Source organism: Pteropus alecto, unplaced genomic scaffold (genome assembly GCF_000325575.1).
Source record: "Pteropus alecto unplaced genomic scaffold, ASM32557v1 scaffold50, whole genome shotgun sequence".
Lineage (NCBI taxonomy): Eukaryota > Metazoa > Chordata > Mammalia > Chiroptera > Pteropodidae > Pteropus > Pteropus alecto.
In genome coordinates, this window is record NW_006431918.1 from 7914260 (window position 1) to 7934002 (window position 19743).

Genomic DNA, 19743 nt, shown 5'->3' on the forward strand with positions numbered 1-19743 from the left:
ATGTTGGAGAGGAAGGCGCCAAAACATGCGATTGCTGTTGGGTACTTTTACTAAACAACAGAATAAAAATTTTTAAAAACAAAACAAATATGTATTTTTAAAAATATACTATCTTTGTTACTTTATTTAAGCCTGATGCAGTTTTTGATGCATTATTGAAAACCTGAGTGTTTTTAATGTGGGCATTTAAAAATATGTCAGTACGTCTTAGCAAATTTCCATTCCCATAATAGGTATGCAATAACATTTTTAAAGTTAAATTACATTAAATTAGGAAGTGTGTGCATTAGTGATAGAGCACGAGTTATCCAGTTTGTACTATAGTGTATGAAATTGAGACTCCTTTAAAAACTGGCCCATATTCTACCTTAATTTTGAGAGCATAATCATTTTAACTTTCAATCTCTATTTTAGATCTAGGAAACAGTGATTAAGAGAAGTTACTTATCTTTTTGGTAGACTTGAATGGCATGTGCTAGAAGCTGAGGATTTATACAAAGTAAAAAGAAATAGCCTCTGCCCTCAGTCTTACAGCCTAATGCAGATCATATATAGCTAGTTAACTACAATTGTTGCAATCTTAACAACAGGAATGATAAAATTATATCTGAATGTATAGCACTAAGAAATGACTCACTGAGAGTTAAAAAGTATAAAATTTGAAATATACACAGAATCAAATATGTAGGTATGACCTCTTGTGCTAAGCTATAAAAATATCTTACACTTAGGAATAAGTATTTATTATAAATCTTCATTGTGAGATTCTAAAGGCTGACTAAATTTTTCTAAATAATTTGGAGTTAAACAGGTGTTAAGCTTTGCTATACTTGATAAAGATCTATTTCATTCCCCCTGAGAATGATTCAAATCTTCATGGAGAGAGGGGGGACAAAAGCCACATCAGCTTCCAATTGTCAAAATTCAGTTTTTAAAAACTCAAGTCTTTTTCCCAATGGGTTTCCAGATTGAAAAACATATGGACTCTATCTTCTGAGTGAAATACTTTCATTTTCCTTTTGAGTTACTTTTAAGACTTCACCCTGATATGAGAAGTGTAAAATGAAACCATAAGGTATTTAAACAACATCTACTTCTCTGTGATTTTTTTTCTTTTTCAACTTGGATTGATAATAACCTTATAAAATTTAGAAATAATGGTTTCTCTTTTAAAATGTAATTCCTTTTTTTCAAGTAAAGTTGCATTTATTTTTCCAGGAGATGAAAATACATGGGCTATTCTTGGTATTAATCTGTACTATGATCACTTTATTGATTTTAGTGGATTTTGAATCGATAAAAATTTAACTGTCTTTTGATTTAAACTGCTGGTTTGGGATATATACCATGTTTGCTGTGAATTTACTACATAATTTAAATAAAGAGTAATGTTAACACTTCTGTGATCAAAGAAAATGCTACAGCAGACTAGACGGTTTCTCCATATTTTGCAAGTAAAACTTAAAAGCTGAATAGAACATAACAAAAGAAGCTTAATAATCAGCATAGCTTACTGATATTTGAGAAGACCAGGACTGAAAAGATTGATGTTATTTTAAATTTAGGGGTTTATACCTTTTAAATTTTATTTTTTTTCTTTTTAAAAAATTTTGTCACTTTTTCAGATATTAGGAGTTGAAAGAGAAGAGTCACACTTAGCTTCATTTTCCTCTTTCCTAGTAAAAATAAACTGGACAGAATCTCATGAACCGTTTGGAACATTTTTTCTACCTTTCATTTATATTTTTCTTAGCCTGCGTAATTCTCATTTACTAAAAAATGATATTTTTTCTGTGGCAAGATTATTTTTGGGATAGATATTCAGACAGACAAAGGTGCAAATGATATGAGAATAGGGTCTTTGTTTCCTCTCCCCAACCCATGCTATAAAACTAAATGAACAGAGTAGAATAATGAAAAGTAAACTTTTGACTACAGTTATTTGCAAAAACTGATTACATGGGAATAAGGGCAAGAATATAAATTCTCAGTGAAGAACCTTCCAACAGTGCATTTTAATGTGGTAGCATTCTAATGTGATTAAAAAGCAAGGTTTAGTGGTTATAGCAAAGAATTTTTAGAAAAAAATGGATGTGTAGCCTGTGTGGCTACTCTAGTTAGAGTGTGTGAAAGCTCTAACACAGACATTACATTGTGTCAGATTTTGTAGCACTGTTTGCTATTCATTTTGAATGTGCAGAATTGTTCTTTTCTTCCATTTATAGCCTTTTTGATTAACCTATATTAATAATATACTTTATAATATATTTTATAGGATTCAGTGTTTTATTATTAAAGCTTATTTGATTTTTTGTGGGGCTCTTGAGATAGTCCATATTTTAGTTATTGAAATTTATATAGTCATGTTACTGTTTCAGCTCCTATAAATGAATTTTTAAGAATGATTTTCTCTTAATCTTTCCCTTTCTATTCCAAGTTGAATATTCCTACTTGAGTATCAATATTTGAAGTATAAGCCCTGGTTATCTTGCTTGCCACCACAGTGCACTAAAATCCTTAACTAGTGAATTAGACATCTATGCAGCCTTTGTGATTTTGACCTTTTGGCTTTTCACATCAAACTTATCTGTACTTCAGATAGTCTACTGATGTGTCCAGGTCTAGTAGAATATCCTTATATTTTAAAATTCTGTGACATTTACATAATATTATTTGGTAGGATTATTTGCCTTCATGTTGTTTCCTCCCAAATGGTTGGTTGTAATGAACTTTGTCCAGTATAGAATCTAAATGGGTCTTTATTGTACTTGAAGAATTTTGAAAGATTTGTTTCTGTGTGCTGAGTCTCTCTTCTTCATTCTCTCTTGAACTCACTTCAGTCAGGCTTTTATCTCTTCATTCTACTGAAACTGTTCTTTTTGAGGTCACCAGTGACATTCGTATTGCTTAATCAGATAGTCGGTTCTCAAATTTCATCTTTTTCGACTTATCGATATCCTTTGATATAGCTGATTACTGCCTCTTTGAAAGACTTTTCTGTTGACCTTTTGGGACACCATATCCTTCTGATTTCCTCCTACTAATCGCCACTCCTCAAAGTCCTTTCTGGTCTTTCCAGATATTTTCAATGTCTTATTATTGAGATTACTCAGATCTTAATTTTCAGAGTACTCTGTTTTCTTTTATGGCTCTACTCGCTTTATAATCTCAGCCAGTCCACGCCTGTATTACATAAACACAATATATTGATCCCAAATTATATATCCTATCAGGTCCTTTCTTTTGAATTCCACACTTACATTATTCAGTTGTCTATTCAGCATCTCTGTTTGGATATCTATGTTGATCGTGTTAGTACAAGCTGCTTTAATAGATAAATCCCAAAATATGATTCAGTGGCTAGCCATAATAGAAGTTAATTTACTTTTTCATATAAAGTATAAATTAGTTGTTTCTGATAGGTAACTTATTCCATTTTATAGCTAAATTACCTTTTGTTCTTGGCTTTCAAGATTGCCAAGTTCATCTCCATCAGGCCAGTGGAATGAGCATGGACAATTGTGTGTACAGAAGTGTTATAGGTTAAGTTTGGAAGTGGCGCAGATCACTTCTGCTCATATTTTACTGGCTACAGTGCAGGCATAGCTGCATTTAATTGCGAAGGAGATTAGGAAATGTGGTCTTGTTGTCTCCCTACGTAGAAGAAGAAAATTGGCTTGGTAAACAGCCCTTTTTTGCTGCAGATTTCCAGTAGGCACCTCAAACATGCTGAAAAACAGATTTGTTACCTTCTTTATCAAAACCTATTCCTCTCATATTCTCTTCAATCTTTGTTAATGTTGATTCTGTTCCTCCAGTTTCTCAGATCAAAATCCTTTTAATGTTGCCTACTTTCCTCACATACTCCATATATGATCTGTCAACATGTCCTTTTGACTCAACTTTCAAAAGATATCCAGAATTCAGTAACTTTTCACCACTTCCGCTGCTGCCACTTGTTTCCAGACATCCTCATCTTCTGGTTTATTGCAAAAGTCTACAAATTGGATATCCTGCTTCTAATGTCACCCTCCCACCTATACCCAGGCTCTTAAAGCAACCAGAGTGATCACATTAAAGAGATGATCTTACCTCTCTTCTTAAAATTAGTGCCCTGAGGAGGCACTAATTTACATCCTCTTAGTAAATTACAATTTAGGTCCTCCTCATCCTCTTAGCAGCTGTTTGATCTCTACTTACATTATAACTCTTCGTTCATCCGTAATGGCCTCCTTGCATTTCCACCATCTCACCAAAGTGTGTCTGCCTCAGGGCCTTTGGATATACTGTTGTCTCTGCATGAAAATTCTCCTCCTAAGCCATCTGCAGAACTAATTCTTTTGTCTCCTTCAGGTCTTTGCTCAAATGTTACCTTTCCATAGAGTCCTTCCTTAATTATCTTAAGATATAAACATGTTTCTACTCCCTCCCTGGTATTCTCTGTTCCTCTTTCATTTTTCTCCATGGTACTCATTGTCATTTGTGGTAGGCTAGCTGGTCATCAAAATTTCATGCTGTCTTTCCATAGTGTAGAGTTGTTGCCTGGAAAAAGCTATTCAGCCAGGGACTGCATTCGCACGTGACATCAGGTGACTTGGTGAGAATGATGGAATGTAAGTGGACGATGTGTGTTATTTCTGGGCGGAGTCAATTTAGCATCTGCTGGACCATTCCTATGTTATTTTCCCATATATACACTTAGATTCAGGACTTTGATATCTGTTTTAGCTCTAGGCCTATGTTACTCCCATGTGACATTTAATTAGCTTTGTACATCATGTGCTTTGAAACCTATTTTATTTTGAAAAAACTTTTGTATCTTTGAACTTTTATTTCATGCTCTATTTATTTATTGTGTACCTTATATCACAGAGGATTTTAGGCAAATTTTAGTAACACATTAATATTATAAATCGGAAAAATAGGAAATTAAAAAAATTAATGTTGAAGACCCTCATCTTGCTTAAATTATTCTAATAACCTCCTTTCTTGTATTCTCATTTCAGATATTTCTTCCCTCTAATTCTTATATATTTCTCAAAATTATTGTTTTGCAGTCAACACTATTTGCTTAAGATTCTTCAGTATCTTCGCACTGCTACAGGATAAAACCCGAACTTCTTAATATGACGTGGATGATGTCAGGAGCTCAGCTGAGCTGGGACAGGGAGAACTGAGCTACCACATGTTAGGAGTAGCTAATTAAAGTGACAAAACAAAAACTAAACAGTTAAGCCTTTAATTATTGACCGTGGTGGTATAAGCAAGAATTTAACACACAGGACTCTCCCTGCTCCATATTCACATGGAATGGTGCACCAGTGGAGGGGAAGGTGGGTCAGGGTGGACCAGCGCAGATCAGGGTAGACGTGGGGACATCTCACTGTTGAGGGTGCCTTGAACGAAAGGTTACAGAAGTTATGGACCCTATGGTTGGAAGGAAGCCAAGGGGAAAGGCTTGGAGTGGATTGAGTGACAGCGGGGCAAAGTGTCTATCTTCAAAGTTTCTTTTCTCCTCCATTAATAAAGCCTCTGCAGAGATGCCCAAAGAAGACCTCTGCCCAAGGCTTCCGATAAACCTAGGGGTGAAAGTGCAGGTCTAGGAATCCAAGTATGTGAAGAGCGTGACTGGCCAGTCTAGTGTGGTCTGAGTCCTTGACTATAGCTCCCTTCAGAGACTGCAGCGACCTAGCTGTGCTCCAAGTCTGGTTTGGGGGAAGGGCTGCTTTGCCCCATGATGCCTCACAGGCAAAGCCTCTGTAATTGGCTGTGGTCAGGCCTAAAGAAAATCACACCTAGCATTTTGGCCAGAAGTCATATTCCTAAGATGATTCTCCATGGTCTGGTCCCTGCATATTTCTGTAGCCTCTTCTTTGGCCACTTACTGCCTTATACTATCCCAAAATTTTGGAAATGCTTAGCTTTAGCGTATACTCTGTTGTCTTTTACTTATTTGGCTTTGTCAGTGTTATTCTCTCAGAAAGAATGCTTTTCCTTTTCTTAGTCTCCTCGTTAACATCTGTTAACTTTGATTCAATTTATTATTGCCTTCTAAGAAGCCTTCTATTACTCTGTATAATGTCTTTCCACTGTGTTTGGAAGGAATGTTTGCATATATTGTAATTGTATCTTCATATATCTGTTTCTTCTAGTGAACTGTGAGGTCCTTGAGGATAATGACTCTCTTTAGCACCAGATTACTCTAAGTCTCTAGTTCCTGGCTAAGATCCTTATGCCTCATTGTGCTCAATAAGTGTTTGCTGATTAACCGAATAAGTGAGTGAATGAGTGAAATATAAACGCATTAGTTTTTCATCCCTGGTCTTTTACCATGTGGCCAGGCCCCAACCATTCTTGTATACCTCATTTTCTACTGGGGCCAAGCCAATTGGTCTGCTTTGAATTTTTGACCTCTTTTCTTTTTCTTATGCTCTCTGAAAAGCCTACAGTACCATTTACTCATATATCAATTGAAAGTCAGCCTCTTCTTAAAGATCTTTGTCAAAAATCTCTTGTTCCTAAAAAGAATTTCCTGGTCCCTTAAAAACATGTGATCACTTGCTCCTTTTTTTTTTTTTTTACATTTAACTTTTTATTACTTCTTAAAAATCCAACTTCAGTAGCTCTGGATTTCTACTTTTAAAGGCATGGATCTTATGCCATATATAATTCTTTGTTGCTTATTTTATCCCATTTATTAGATCATAAGTACCATGAGGTTAGAGATTGGTTTCCTATAGCACCTCAACTAGTGGTTTCCAAATTGTAATGGGAATTCAAAAATATTTGTTAATGAATATAATTAAGCCAAAGCAGAACTGGTCATTGAGAGCCAGAAGAAATGAAGTGAAGTAAAGAAAGAAGAGGAAAATAAATCACTTCAAAACATGAATAATTGCTTCAAAATTGGAAGGACTAGAAAGTTTCTAGGAGATGACAGCAACTATTGAAAGAACCGGCTTCCAACTGTCTTAAAAACCTGGAAGTGTAACATAATAAGCCCTTTCTCCCTTGTGGATAAGGAGCACATACTTCTTCCTAATTTATCTAGCTTGCAAAGCACAGTATATATTTTTTTTCTTTAATGCTATTTAAAATCAATCCTTTGCTTTTACCAGTATTTTCCTGAGAGTTTGGGTGAAAGGCAGAAAGTATTTGATTACTGCGTTGCTCTTCCATTTAAGCCTTTAAATTATTTATTTAAAGATAATAATGTCGTACCGTGGAGGCTGATATTTCTTTACTTTTTCCTTCTCTTTCTATAACTTATAAGCTATCTTAAGAATGACCACAATGAAAATGTGATCCAGGGCCTGAGTTTCAGAGAAAAGGAGATCCTGAATGCCAAGGCAGTGGTTTTTGGCTGAGATTTATTCTTGTAAACCTGTAGTTCTTCCCATTTGGGGGAAGTGCAGGAAGCTACTAGAAACACTCAGTGAATATTAATAGCTTCCAAGATTTCCAGTTACAAATGCTGACCTGCACTACACAGTACTTATAATTTACCTTAGTTTTACTTATCTGTTAAAAAGATTAGAACCTTATAACTCCCCCACCCCCGTCCCTCAGTCTAATGGTCTTGCTATTTTAGTTTTAGGTGATGCTAATGCTGGAAAAATTGTGTTTTGTAATTATTCTTTATTGGAATGTGTGCTAATAGTTGTTCATATAACTTGTTAAAAAATGTTTGGCCCCATTTAAATCTGGCCATTTTATAAAAAATATGTTTAAACTTAATACAGTAAACTGTCTTACTAAATATAGTAATTAACCTCATGCATCTTAGCCAAAGTAGCATGGAAATAGCTTGAACAAAGTAGATTACCAAAATCTTTTGATCAGTGCAGAGTCACAGAGGTTAGGTCTAGCTGTTTATTAGTAGCTAAATGACTTCAATTCTGAGCCTTAGTTCTTCACCTGTTAAGTTGAGATTATATTCCTAATTTACAGGGTGGTTTTGAGAGTTAGATGAGATCACTTAATGCTTGATACATTATAGTACATTTTAGCATAATGTAATATATATCTCAGAAGAGTCCTATCTTCCTGAGGCTTCAGATCATTCTCTGCATTCTAATTGTCCAGCCCCGTGACTATTTATATCTACCACAGTGATCCTATAGTGTGAAGACTGAAGATAGTCTTTAAATACAGTAGAAGCCTCCATTCTTTCATTCTAGGCATGTTTTAGTACAAGTGGAATACTCAACATTAAATAAATACTCAATATGTATATTGAGTAAATAGATATATTAATTCATTGAGAAGCCAAATTATCATCAATATAAATGACTTGAGAAACGGTAAATTTGGTTTCCCAATGAGTCAATGTCTAATAAAGTCTATATTTAGTTATTTTATTGAGGTCTAGAAGGATTGATCATAGATTTATCATTCTTACCTATCCCAGATAGTCTCACCAGCCTACTCCTTTTCCTTAACCTTCCTTATTTTGTCTTGCCAGCCAAATTAGTTCTAAATCTTGAGTGAATTCAGCCAACTGCCCCCTTTACTCTTGTTCGTAGGTTGCCGAGTATAGGACGGGGTTGTGGTGGTACACACAATCACAATTATACATATTAGCACCACTCTAGACAAAGTTTCCAGTGGTTTCCAATCTATCTAGACCTTCATAAATATATAGTCATCCTTAAACTTTCCTTAGCCTTCTTTTATATTTCCCAAGGCAACTGTTCTAAATTGTATCCCTCTATTCTTCAGTCAAAAACCTGCTGTTTCATAGAGAAAATAGAAATAATCAGGCCAAAATCAGACCTTCAGTTTTTCTTCTCTTCAACCGTAAACCCATTTATGAAAATACAGAGCCTTCCCTCTTTCCATCTTGCCACAGAGTAGACGGCGACTTTTGTTTATTTCCAAGGAGATTATACTGTTTTCTCACAGGGTCATACTACTTCTTTCAAAATCCTGCTCCTGCCCTCCTCCGCTTTTCCATCTTCAGCCTCTTCTATTTCTTTGGAGGTAGTCTTGTCCATCTGCAATGCGCTTAAGTCTGTTCTTTACCCTCTTTAAACTACTACTGTACTTCCCTAATTTTTTTCATAGTCAAAAATTTTGACAAGAGGAAGTCAGTTTTAACTGTCTCCACCAAAGCATCCATACATTACTATCTACTTTTCCTTTCAGGACTGTAATCAAATTGCTAATAGCATCACCAATAATCATTTTATCTGTTAGATGGTTTTAAAAGCAAGTCACAGAAAACCCAGCTCTAACCCAAGTGAGATTCTTTACTTCATTAAATTGTGAAGAAATATATTATCTTTCATAATAAAATGTGCAGATTTGTAAAGGCTTGGGGGCAACTCCATTTTTCTCAATTTTTTTTCAGTTTTGTATCGCGGGATATATAAACTTGTCCTCCAGTCTGGCCTGTCAGGGTTGTGTTATAGCTGCCAGTAACTGAGTCTACTGTTTCTAGGCCATCAGAAGATTGGGAGAACTATTGTGCCAAACACTGAATAAAAGTTTTGCATTTCAGATTGGTGATAAATGATTGCCTGGCAAAATTTATTCAACGATTAGTTTAATAATCATTGGAACCAGTCACTGGCAAAAATGATAAGATTATCATAATTGATGTACAGTCAGATTTTTTAAAAGCATCAAATCATTTAAGAAGTGATATCTGAACAAAATTGTAATTCTTGAATAATTAAGGAAATTGTGAGTATTTCAGTTTTCTAATTATGCAAAGATCCCCCAAAATGGAAATAATTCAAATGTTTATCAACTAATGAACAGATATACAAAATGTATTGTGTTCATATAATAAAATATTATTTGGCAGTTAAAAGTAATGAAGTGCTGATACATGCTGCTACAACACGGATGAACCTCAAAAGCATTCTAAGTGAAAGAAGCTACTCAGAAAAATTCTACATATTATATGATTCCATTGGTATAAAATGTCCAGAATTGGGAAATCTGTAGGAAAAAAAAGTAATCCAATCAATGCTATGGTATGCTAATGGGCATTTTATCTATCTATCTATCTATCTATCTATCTATCTATCTATCTATTTTAATTTATATATTTTTAAATTACAATTGACATTCAATATTATATTCGTTTCAGGCATGCTACATAGTTGTTAGACATTAATGTAACTTACAAGTGATTCCCCTGATAAGTCCAATACCCACTTGACAGCACAGATAATTATTAGAATATTATTGACATACATTTCCTATGCTGTACTTTGCATTCCTGGGACTGTTTTGTAACTGCTGATTTGTACTCCTTACTCTCTTAAAGAGTATTTTAATTGGGATTTTTTTTAAATCACATTGTAAATCACTGGTGATATCACTTTAAACATGTGCTTTATCAAAGTAAATGGCATGCAGAAGTATCCAAACACTTAAATCCATTATTAACTGCAAACAATATCTTCCATTTCACAGCATTTTACTGTTGAAATAATTTCACATACTTCATTTTATTTAATTTCTCACATGTACCATGTGAGGTAAGTTGAACAAGTTAAAATTATATAAGGCAGAGGAGATCCAAAGATGATAAATGATTTATAAGAAGGTGATAGATCTTGCATATGGTAGAGCTAAGATGATTAATTTTCAATACTTTAAAAGAAATGAAGCCAAAATATTTTTTATCATATTCAGAAATTTTAACGACTTCTGGTTTTAATAGAAATTACTCCAAAACTTTAGCTTTTATATATCTTATAGTATTTATTTGTTCAGGGATTTGATTTTAAAAAGTCCCTGAACAAATAAATTCGATTCCGTTCTTTGGTATGTTAGAGATACCAGAAATGTAGTGAGTGAGTGAATGAGTGAGTGTGTGTGTGTGTGTGTGTGTGTGTGTACATACAAATATATGTTTACATACATTCTCTTAGCCCATAGACTCTCTAAAAAGTTTCAATAATAATAAAAATGCCTTTTACCAGTCACAATTTGACTTATTTTAAAAATCAGTTCAAACTTAAATTCCAAATCAGTGCAAGCACATTCATCTACTTTTGCCCTGCATGCTGTGAAATCCTCTCTATGTGTTCATTTCTAAGGAAGGGAGAATGGGGGAATGACTGGGATTCCTTTGGGGGGAAATAAACATAATTCTAAAATTAGATTATGACGATTGTTGCACAACTTGGTAAATATACTAAAAACTATTAAATTGTTTAAACAGGTGAACTTTATAGTATATAAATTATATAATTGTTTAAAACAAAAACCTAAGAGCTGTTTATTGTTTGTTCTTCTGGACATTTTTATACAGAATTAAATACTGCTTTCCACTCACTGCTTTGAAGAGTCTTTGTCCTTTTTGTCTCATTCTGTTTTGGTTCTCTTGTTACTTTAAGGGGCTTGTAAGGGGCAGTTGCTTTCTTCTTTATTCATTTCATTGATTTTTTTCTCTTCAGTATTTTAAATATTGGAATTTTCCACATTTAGCTTTTCTCCCATCCTTCTAATATAGTTTTGTTTTTGTTAGATGAATATCTAAATCCACCGACTCCCAAGGTTGATAAATCTGCCAATTTTATATCTCTAGCCAGGCTGCTTATTCGAGTTTCCCAAGTTATATTGCTTACTTATTAGACATACCTGCCTAGATGTTATTAGGTATGCAGGACATTCTCAACCACCTCTGCATCATTTCAGTTAAATAGCATCTTTATCCCCACACTGCCCCTTTGTCACTCACCTCAATTTTATTCTCATTATCTTCTTTTCCTCACCTCTCATATTGAATGTCTCAGCAAATCTTATCTATTCCACTTCAGATGTGTCTCTCTAATCATAGCCTCTAGGCTCCAAACCCTCTGACTTCTTTTATATTGCTGCCATGTAACATACAAGTCTGATCATATTAATCCTGTGTTATTGAGAAAGCTTGATTGTCTCTCTGTCGACTATAAGATGTAATGGTAACTACTTTGATTAACTGTACAAGCCCTTTTGGAATCTTGGTTCTAAACCTGTTTCCTACCTTAGATTTTGCTTCTCTAAGTCTTCTTTGAAATGATCTTTTCTCATCCAAATTTCCTTATATAAAAGTGCCTTTTTATGTCGCCATGCCTTTGTGCTATTTTTTCTGTTTATAATGCTTTTTCCATTTTGCCCAGCAGGTTCCTGTTTATCACTTTAGTGTCTTTTAGAAGTCATCTTGTTCATTCTTTGATTATTTACTAAGGTGCCAGCTTTATTCCAGTTACCATGATTGGTCAGTGAATTAGATGCAAACCCTTTACCTCATGGAACTTACAAAATAGATCCTCGTTGAATCCTTAATGAAATCTTCAATCCTCCCAGGGAGGATTAATTAGTACTTTGATCATAGCTATAATAGTATCCAATAAGGGTTTTTAGAGGGAATGTCATGCGAACACTCATTGGCTTTAAAGTCCATAGATGTATTATTTACTACTGATGGATAAGACTTGGCTTCTTCATCTTTAAAATGAAAATAACAGTATTTAATCATGGCAGGGTTGTTGTGAGGCTTGGTGATAATGTATATAAGAGAACAAGATGTTTAGCACAGAGTAGCCTAATGCAATACATGCTGTTTATTTTAAACGTCGTATTACTTTTGATGTTTAATAAGTTCTTTATCCTGAATATAATATAAAAAATTCTAGGTTGAGCCCAACATACTTTATTTGTATGTACCAAGATCTGGTACATAGTTGATAGTCAGCAAATGTTAGGAGAATTTTTTTTATTTCTATGGGAATATAGATGAGATTTGTCTAAATAGTGTGGCTACTGAGGTGAGTTTTAGGGTTTCTGGTATCCAACAATATAACTTATTTTAATTATTTCAGTTGTCTTTTGTTAGAATGTTAACTCGTAGTACAGTTAACACTAGATTTCTATTTTCTCATAATTTTGTGTACTGGTAAAAATGCTGAGTGAATAAAGAAATGGTTAACAGGTTAACAGCAGCTGGGAAAAACTTGGGATTATTCATTGAATAATTGACATTATTGCAAAATTATATTTTTATAAAATACCTGAAGTAATAGCTACTTGAAGATGGGTGTCTACATGTCTCTAAAAGCACATAAAGAAATACACTAATTAGTACCATGCAAAAATTCATAACTACATAAAATATAATTGTACATAATTAAATAATGTGCATGATGCTCTAGTAACTCAACATAATGTAAAATTCCTATGTCAAGCTTCAATGAAGAATTCTGCTTTAGAAGATGTCTCCTTTGCTGGAATTCATGCAATTGAAGGTTTTTTTTTTTTTTTTTCGTTTTCATTAAGACAGCACAGTGCATAGATCACCTGCATTTGATTTATAGTTGGTACTTGGTAAACAGAGGTTTTAGTTAATAATTTTTCTATGTGCATGAAAGCACCATAGATTTCAGTTTGTAAGATAAAGCATTCTTTTATATTGTACGATACCCTATAGTATCTGAGCATTATTTCACCAAGATTTATGCAGAAAGTGAAACCCTTCTGGAACTTAAGCACTTTTATCTTCTAGCTGACAGTGCACTGAAAATGTTTACTTCATTTTAGAGGTTAATGTTTATTTAAGTTGTAGCTAATGTCTAGCATGAATTTTTAATCTAAAGATATGGAAATAGAAGCTAGCCAATTATAGGAGTTAGAAAAACAGGTAATATAAAAATTTAAGAACAAATATGAAGTATTAAAATTTTCTAGGATTTAGAACTTTTCTCTAGCCAGAGGAATTTATTACTGAGTTTTGTTAACGTCATAAAGTTTTATCAGATATTATCACAAGAAAGTAGGTAAGATGGAAAATGGGAAATTTTTCTAGTATAGGTGCATTGTGACAATTTTTCTTTTTAAAACTAGCATTCTTTTATTCATGTGGATTCAAGTTACATTAAAATGACACTAAAACCAGTAGGATGAGAGATATGCATATATCTGGATAACATGAATAATGTCAATATATTTCTGTTATGGAATAATTGGAATACTTATGTAGGTATCACTGATTTTTTTTTAGTAATTAACATCATTCTGCTTTAATAAAAAATATCAAGAAAATAATCTTTCTTAATGAAGCAATATAATCTTAATGACTTTAGTGAAGTAAATGTTAATGTTTCTCTTTTGTTCTCAACTGTTTTATTCTACATACTGAAGTTTGCTTTTTTTTTTTTTTTTAAAACAACCATACCTATTCTTGGGCCGAACACCTTTTCCTACAGCAGGGAAATAAATACTTTGTGACTGCTACTGATAGAATCTGAAGGGCCTTGTTCTGGTTCCTATTTCCAAGATTAGATCTAACTCTGGGAGAGAAGAGGAGCCTGAGCATTTGCCTGGAGAGAGAAGAGGATAGGATGTTCTATTAATACCCTTTTGATCTCATAAGGTATTCATATAGCAATGCAAAATGAGCAATGCACAACTACATGAGTGCCACTTATACAAATTTTGATATGAACAGTGCCCCCTAGAGTTGTGCAATTTAATACCCAGTTAGTAGAGCTCTCCTCTGTCACACATATTTTTTAATTCTTATTTGTTTTAATTCTTACTCATTTGTCTTACCTGATCAACTCACTAACCACACCTAAGAAAGACCTAAGAAAGGGAATAAACAGCCTATCTATTAATGCTTGAGTTATATGTCCTAAGATTTATTTCAACAATCTATTCAATTCTGTTCTTGTCAAATGAAAAATACATATTTTTTATATTAAAATGACATTTTAAAATATAGATTGTAGTGGTATGTTAAAGGTATATATATACAAACATATAAATGTGAAGGTTTATTTAAAAGTAGAAAGATAATTCCATAATTTATAATTAGAAAAAGGCAAGCAAACCTACATTGCAATTTTAATCTCGGATTTTGACATTAGGCCAAAGATTTGGGAGGTAATCATTAGAAAGAAAAGTTAGAACATATAATTTCCGTGTCAGCCACACTTTTCAAAGACACGTTATTCCTGTTAGTCAGATTATAGTGCTTGGAGGTTGTGTACTGAGAGAGGACCTAACTACAGCACCTTTTACAGAGAAGGTTTTATTTCCAGATCTAATAAGAGCCTAGGCTCACATCTTTAGTTTGAATACCTTTTTAGTGATCTTAATTTTAATTATTAGTGGAAATGAATAAAGATGAAGTTTGTGAATATTGCATCATATAGTATTAATATAATTTTGTACATAGATACAGATACATAGAAGAATAGGTATATAGTGATCTATAGACATATTTGTACAGTCTTAGAATAGGTGATTTCTCATCCATGCTTGTATTTGGTCAACAATCTATTTCTGAATACTTGAAGTCTTTTTAATTTTTCTAGCCTTACCATGCTGATAAGTCCAAAAATGTACAATAACTTATTTAGTTCTTCATAACCTATGGGAAGAAAGTTGGATCAATATGGGAAGAAAGTTAAAAATGTCAGATTTTCCATTTTTTTATTCTGTTTCCTATGGAAGGGGTTTTGGGGGAAGGCGGGGTGACAGTATTTCTTAATGGAGTAAAATCTTTATGTGAATGATCAAACATTAAGTTGATAATTGAAAGCTTAACATTCCCCTTTCCAATATTGTTCTAAAATGATAAATTGTGCCTCATTTTTTTGGTGATAGAACTTTATACTGAGTGTATGTTGTTGGAGGTAGTAGGGTTGAAGGGACAAAACATTAGATTTTTAGGCCCAGGTTTGTTACTGTGTAAATGACTTTAAACATGCTAGTAATTACCCTCCTCTGAAAAAATGAGTATGACTTTTTTTCCCCAAAGAACGTGTATTACTCTCACCATCAGAAATCGGATGATAAAAGCTATTTTTTCAGATGAGGCTGTAATAGCTATTCCATTATGAGTAAGTTTCTGAGGATTTGAGAGTCTCAAAAAAATGTATTAAAATTGTTGGTCTCTGTAGGTGGTTTTGTAATCCATTCTAGATCTGTGATCGGAAGTAAGTGATTTTTGCTTTGTCTTCAGATTTTAAATTGTTGTAACAGGAGATAGACTTGTATTGAGAAGGTAGCCTGAGATATAGCTTTTGTAAATATTATTGTGCTAAGGTATAAAGTTCTTCATTCTATTTGGATTGTATCTAAGTATTTTTAAATTTTTGATAGAACATTTAGATTTAAACACAAGTATATAATGAGTGTAAAGGAAACTTATCTTAAAATTTTTTCTACTATGTGAACAAATTCTCAGTTCCTGATGTATTAGTGTTTTTGTTTCAGCCAAATGTCACCACTGTGACCATTTTTTGTTAGTGTCAAAGAGCACAAAAATAAATATTATGGTTCTGTTTTCCCCTAATTTTGGTTACTATGCTTATAGATACTATCTTTGAGTTACTTGATAACTTGTGGATGATTTTATAATTTCTCTGGTTTTTCTACTCTATGACAAAAATTATCGTGCACATGCTTTAATAGCCATTGGATTTGACTTCACTCTCGTGCATTATACTGCACTCTATTGTTATCTAATTTGGCAATAATTTTATAAAAGCAGTTTAATATCTCTTATAATTTTAATTGTTATCAAGAAGAAAGACACCGTTTAATTTGACTCAAAATTCAGAAGGATGAATGAATGACAAATTAATAATTTACCACCTTTGCATAATACTGAAGCATAGAATATTAGAAGGATTGATGGCAGAAAAGGTTAACAAATTTTAGCAGCTTTCATTAGCTTTACATGGTCATATGTTTGTGGTGCTGACTGAAATAGGCTTTGTAGGAGATCTCAGTCGAGGGAACTAATTACTTGTGCCGATTGCCGCACTGATGAATAGACCCTCATTGTATCATTCCCCTGAAGACGAGGAGCAGCCTGTGATTCACGACTGCATCCTGGCTGATATTTGATAATAATTTTAACAGATAAATGTAGGTAGGCAGAATGATGAAGTGCCTATCCAAGCTCCATGACTATCAAAGCCATACACATAGCCATCTGTGTACTGCCTTTTCCTCTCTCACCTAAAGAAAATTTTATTAATTGAGTTCAAACAACTGTTGTCTTTTGCTTTTATGCATAGTCTGTAGATATTTTTAAAATTTTTAAATGATATCATATTAGTTTTCATTTAAAATGTAGACAAAAAAAGAAAAGCTTTTTAATCTTTCTGAGAACTGCAGTTCTTACACTTTTTTCTATTCCATTCTGATTACATTATATCTCCTTTTTTATGCTTGATCAGAATCAACAAAGGAAATCTTTGATGTTTTATTGTCTGTCCAGCATTCTCAGGAAAGAGCCTGGATTCCTATTGTTTTTAAAAAATATTCTCACAAATAATACACTGCTGCCTATGCTTTTATTAATCCGAGATAATTTTTAATTGATAAGTACTTATTTATAAATCTTTTTAATTTTTGAAGGTAGCATTTTAAAACATCAGAATAGGGTAACTTCTCTGTGGGTATTTTGGGACTGTCGGTCGGTCAAGACTACTAATTTGTCAAAGCTGACAGGTACAGTTTTATTAGCTCATGAAATACAAGTGAGATTTTATTTTGTATTAGTCATTCCTTGCAGTTTGGATTATGAATTTTTAAAATTTTATTATCAAAACCTATAGATTTTTATGTTGTGTATCTTTAGTGAATAAATATATTCTGCAGAGATATTGCTCATAACTGAAAAACTTCATGTTAGCATTTTCTTTATATTTTTCAGCATGTTAGATCATGATTAGTTAATAGGAGAGGAAGTTGACGTTTATATATTGTCATATAAAAGATCTAAATAATTGGAGAAAATACAGTAGAAATTGAATTGAGTGAACCCTTTAAAAAATACATTTCCAAAAGTATACTTTTGATATAGCAATTATTGCACATCATATAGCATGTAGTTTTTAATTAAATATAAAAACAGACTACATAAAACAGAAATCCAATCTGATTTGCTTGAAAATAGATTGCTATTTCACTCTATAGGAATGGTTTATTTAAAACAGTAAATGGAAAAGAAATGCATTTTCTTGTGTTGTTCTAAGCCTCAGGGGCTAAATGTAATGAATATTTTAAGAGATTATTTTAATTAAATTCCTGCACATCTAAACAGAGTAATATTTTATTATCACATACATAACCATGTAACTGAGATATTCATTAAAGTTAACACTTTCTGGACCAAGAATTCATGGTATGATTTACTGACCTTGTGCAAAAAGGCACAAATTAGGAAGAAAAATGAAGGGGGACAGACTTTGATTAATATAGGTAATGCTATACCATATTTATAATAGCCTTTTCCCTATTCTGGTTTATAAATGCAGCCACAGAGAAAGGTGCCCTGCTGAGGCTGAAATGAGGCTGAAATCAGAGCACATGCCACTAGAGTGTGGGGAAACTGATCACACTGTCAGCAATTCATTTCAGAATGATGTATTTAGTGCTCATTTCACCTTCCAAGAAAAAGGAAAAGGAGTTCCTTAGACGGGAAGGTGATATTGTTATTTTCAAGGACATACCTAAGTTAAAGATTGCAGAAAGGGGAGTGTGAGGTGGAGGGAGAATTAAGAGGAAGGGGAAGAAAAAAAAGGCAGAGCAAACAAGGAGAGCTTTATGCAGAAATTCAGTGCTACCACGCTGTTTGATAATTGCTAACATATGTGGCTTCTCTGTTTCATTGTAGTCGTCCTCGTGAGTTCTGGCGCCTTGACTACTGGGAAGATGACTTGCGGCGCCGGCGACGATTTGTGCGTAACCCTCTAGGATCGACACATCCTGAAGCGACACTAAAAACAGCCGTGGAGCATGGTCAGTGTATGAACCACTCCTTGCCAATAGCAGCAGGTACAGTGCTTGGTAATGAAGAGCATAACTTCATTATTACAAGGCACTGTAAACTGGTCCAATGCCACATTTCAGTTATTCACCCCAGAAAGAGAAGTTAAATTTTTATAGTTAGTGTAGAGTCCTATTAAATTATGGTGTCAGGTGTATTTATTTATTATGTTACACATGCAAAACTTACTTAACATAGAGCCTTTGTTTCAGAGTAGAAGGGTAAAATATTTTTTCTTTTAAGTGACACATTCAGCTTTGAGTAAATTAATCCAAGACGCCTGCCTTAAATCCATGAATATCAGAAAGACAGCATTTTCAAACCAAATAGGTTTCCAGGTTCTGTTGTGTGTGTATATGGTTTTCCCTCACCCTTGGTATTTTAGCATGAGATTATGAAGTGGGAGAGATGGTAATAAATGTCCAAGTGCCTAGATACTTTCTGAGCCTTGATTTGTAGATGGCTGTGATCGATGGCTCCTGGAAAAAGAGAATTGACATTATTTTCAAATGTTCCTGTTCTGCATCATCTTGTTATCAGAGCTTAACAAAACACTTTTCCTTTTCTTGATATAATGCATATCACTGTGATTCATTTTAGGTAGAAGCCTGATGAGCAAATGGGAAAAACTGAAAAAGTCCTTTGGTTTGATCATTTACTCTCTTCGCTCATAGGGTTTCACTTAATATTTTAAAATTTTTGAAAGCCAGTTAAGATACATTAAGAGGACGCATGCCTCTCTCCACATTAAAATTCTTTTTATTTTATAAAATATAAATTGATTATATAAGGTAATTAGTTTTAATTCCCCTTTTATAGAGTATTAGTTTAACATGCAGCATCTTATGGTTAAATGATTGTATGTAGTATACAAAATAAATTTTAAATTACATTCAGTAAGGATATTAAGAGTTTAGATTAAAAGTCTGTGATCTTAGGTTTGGCCTCAGTCAGAC

General features: G+C 33.3%; 1 protein-coding gene across 1 annotated transcript in view; it reads left to right on the plus strand.

Moving 5' to 3' along the window:
* Nucleotides 1-19743, plus strand: part of LRBA (LPS responsive beige-like anchor protein) — a 558252-nt gene that overhangs the window by 285495 nt on the left and 253014 nt on the right. Inside the window, exon 40 of the mRNA XM_006906268.3 lies at nt 18635-18759. Within this exon, the coding sequence (XP_006906330.1) occupies nt 18635-18759 (125 nt within the window). The remainder of the gene's footprint in view (nt 1-18634; nt 18760-19743) is intronic.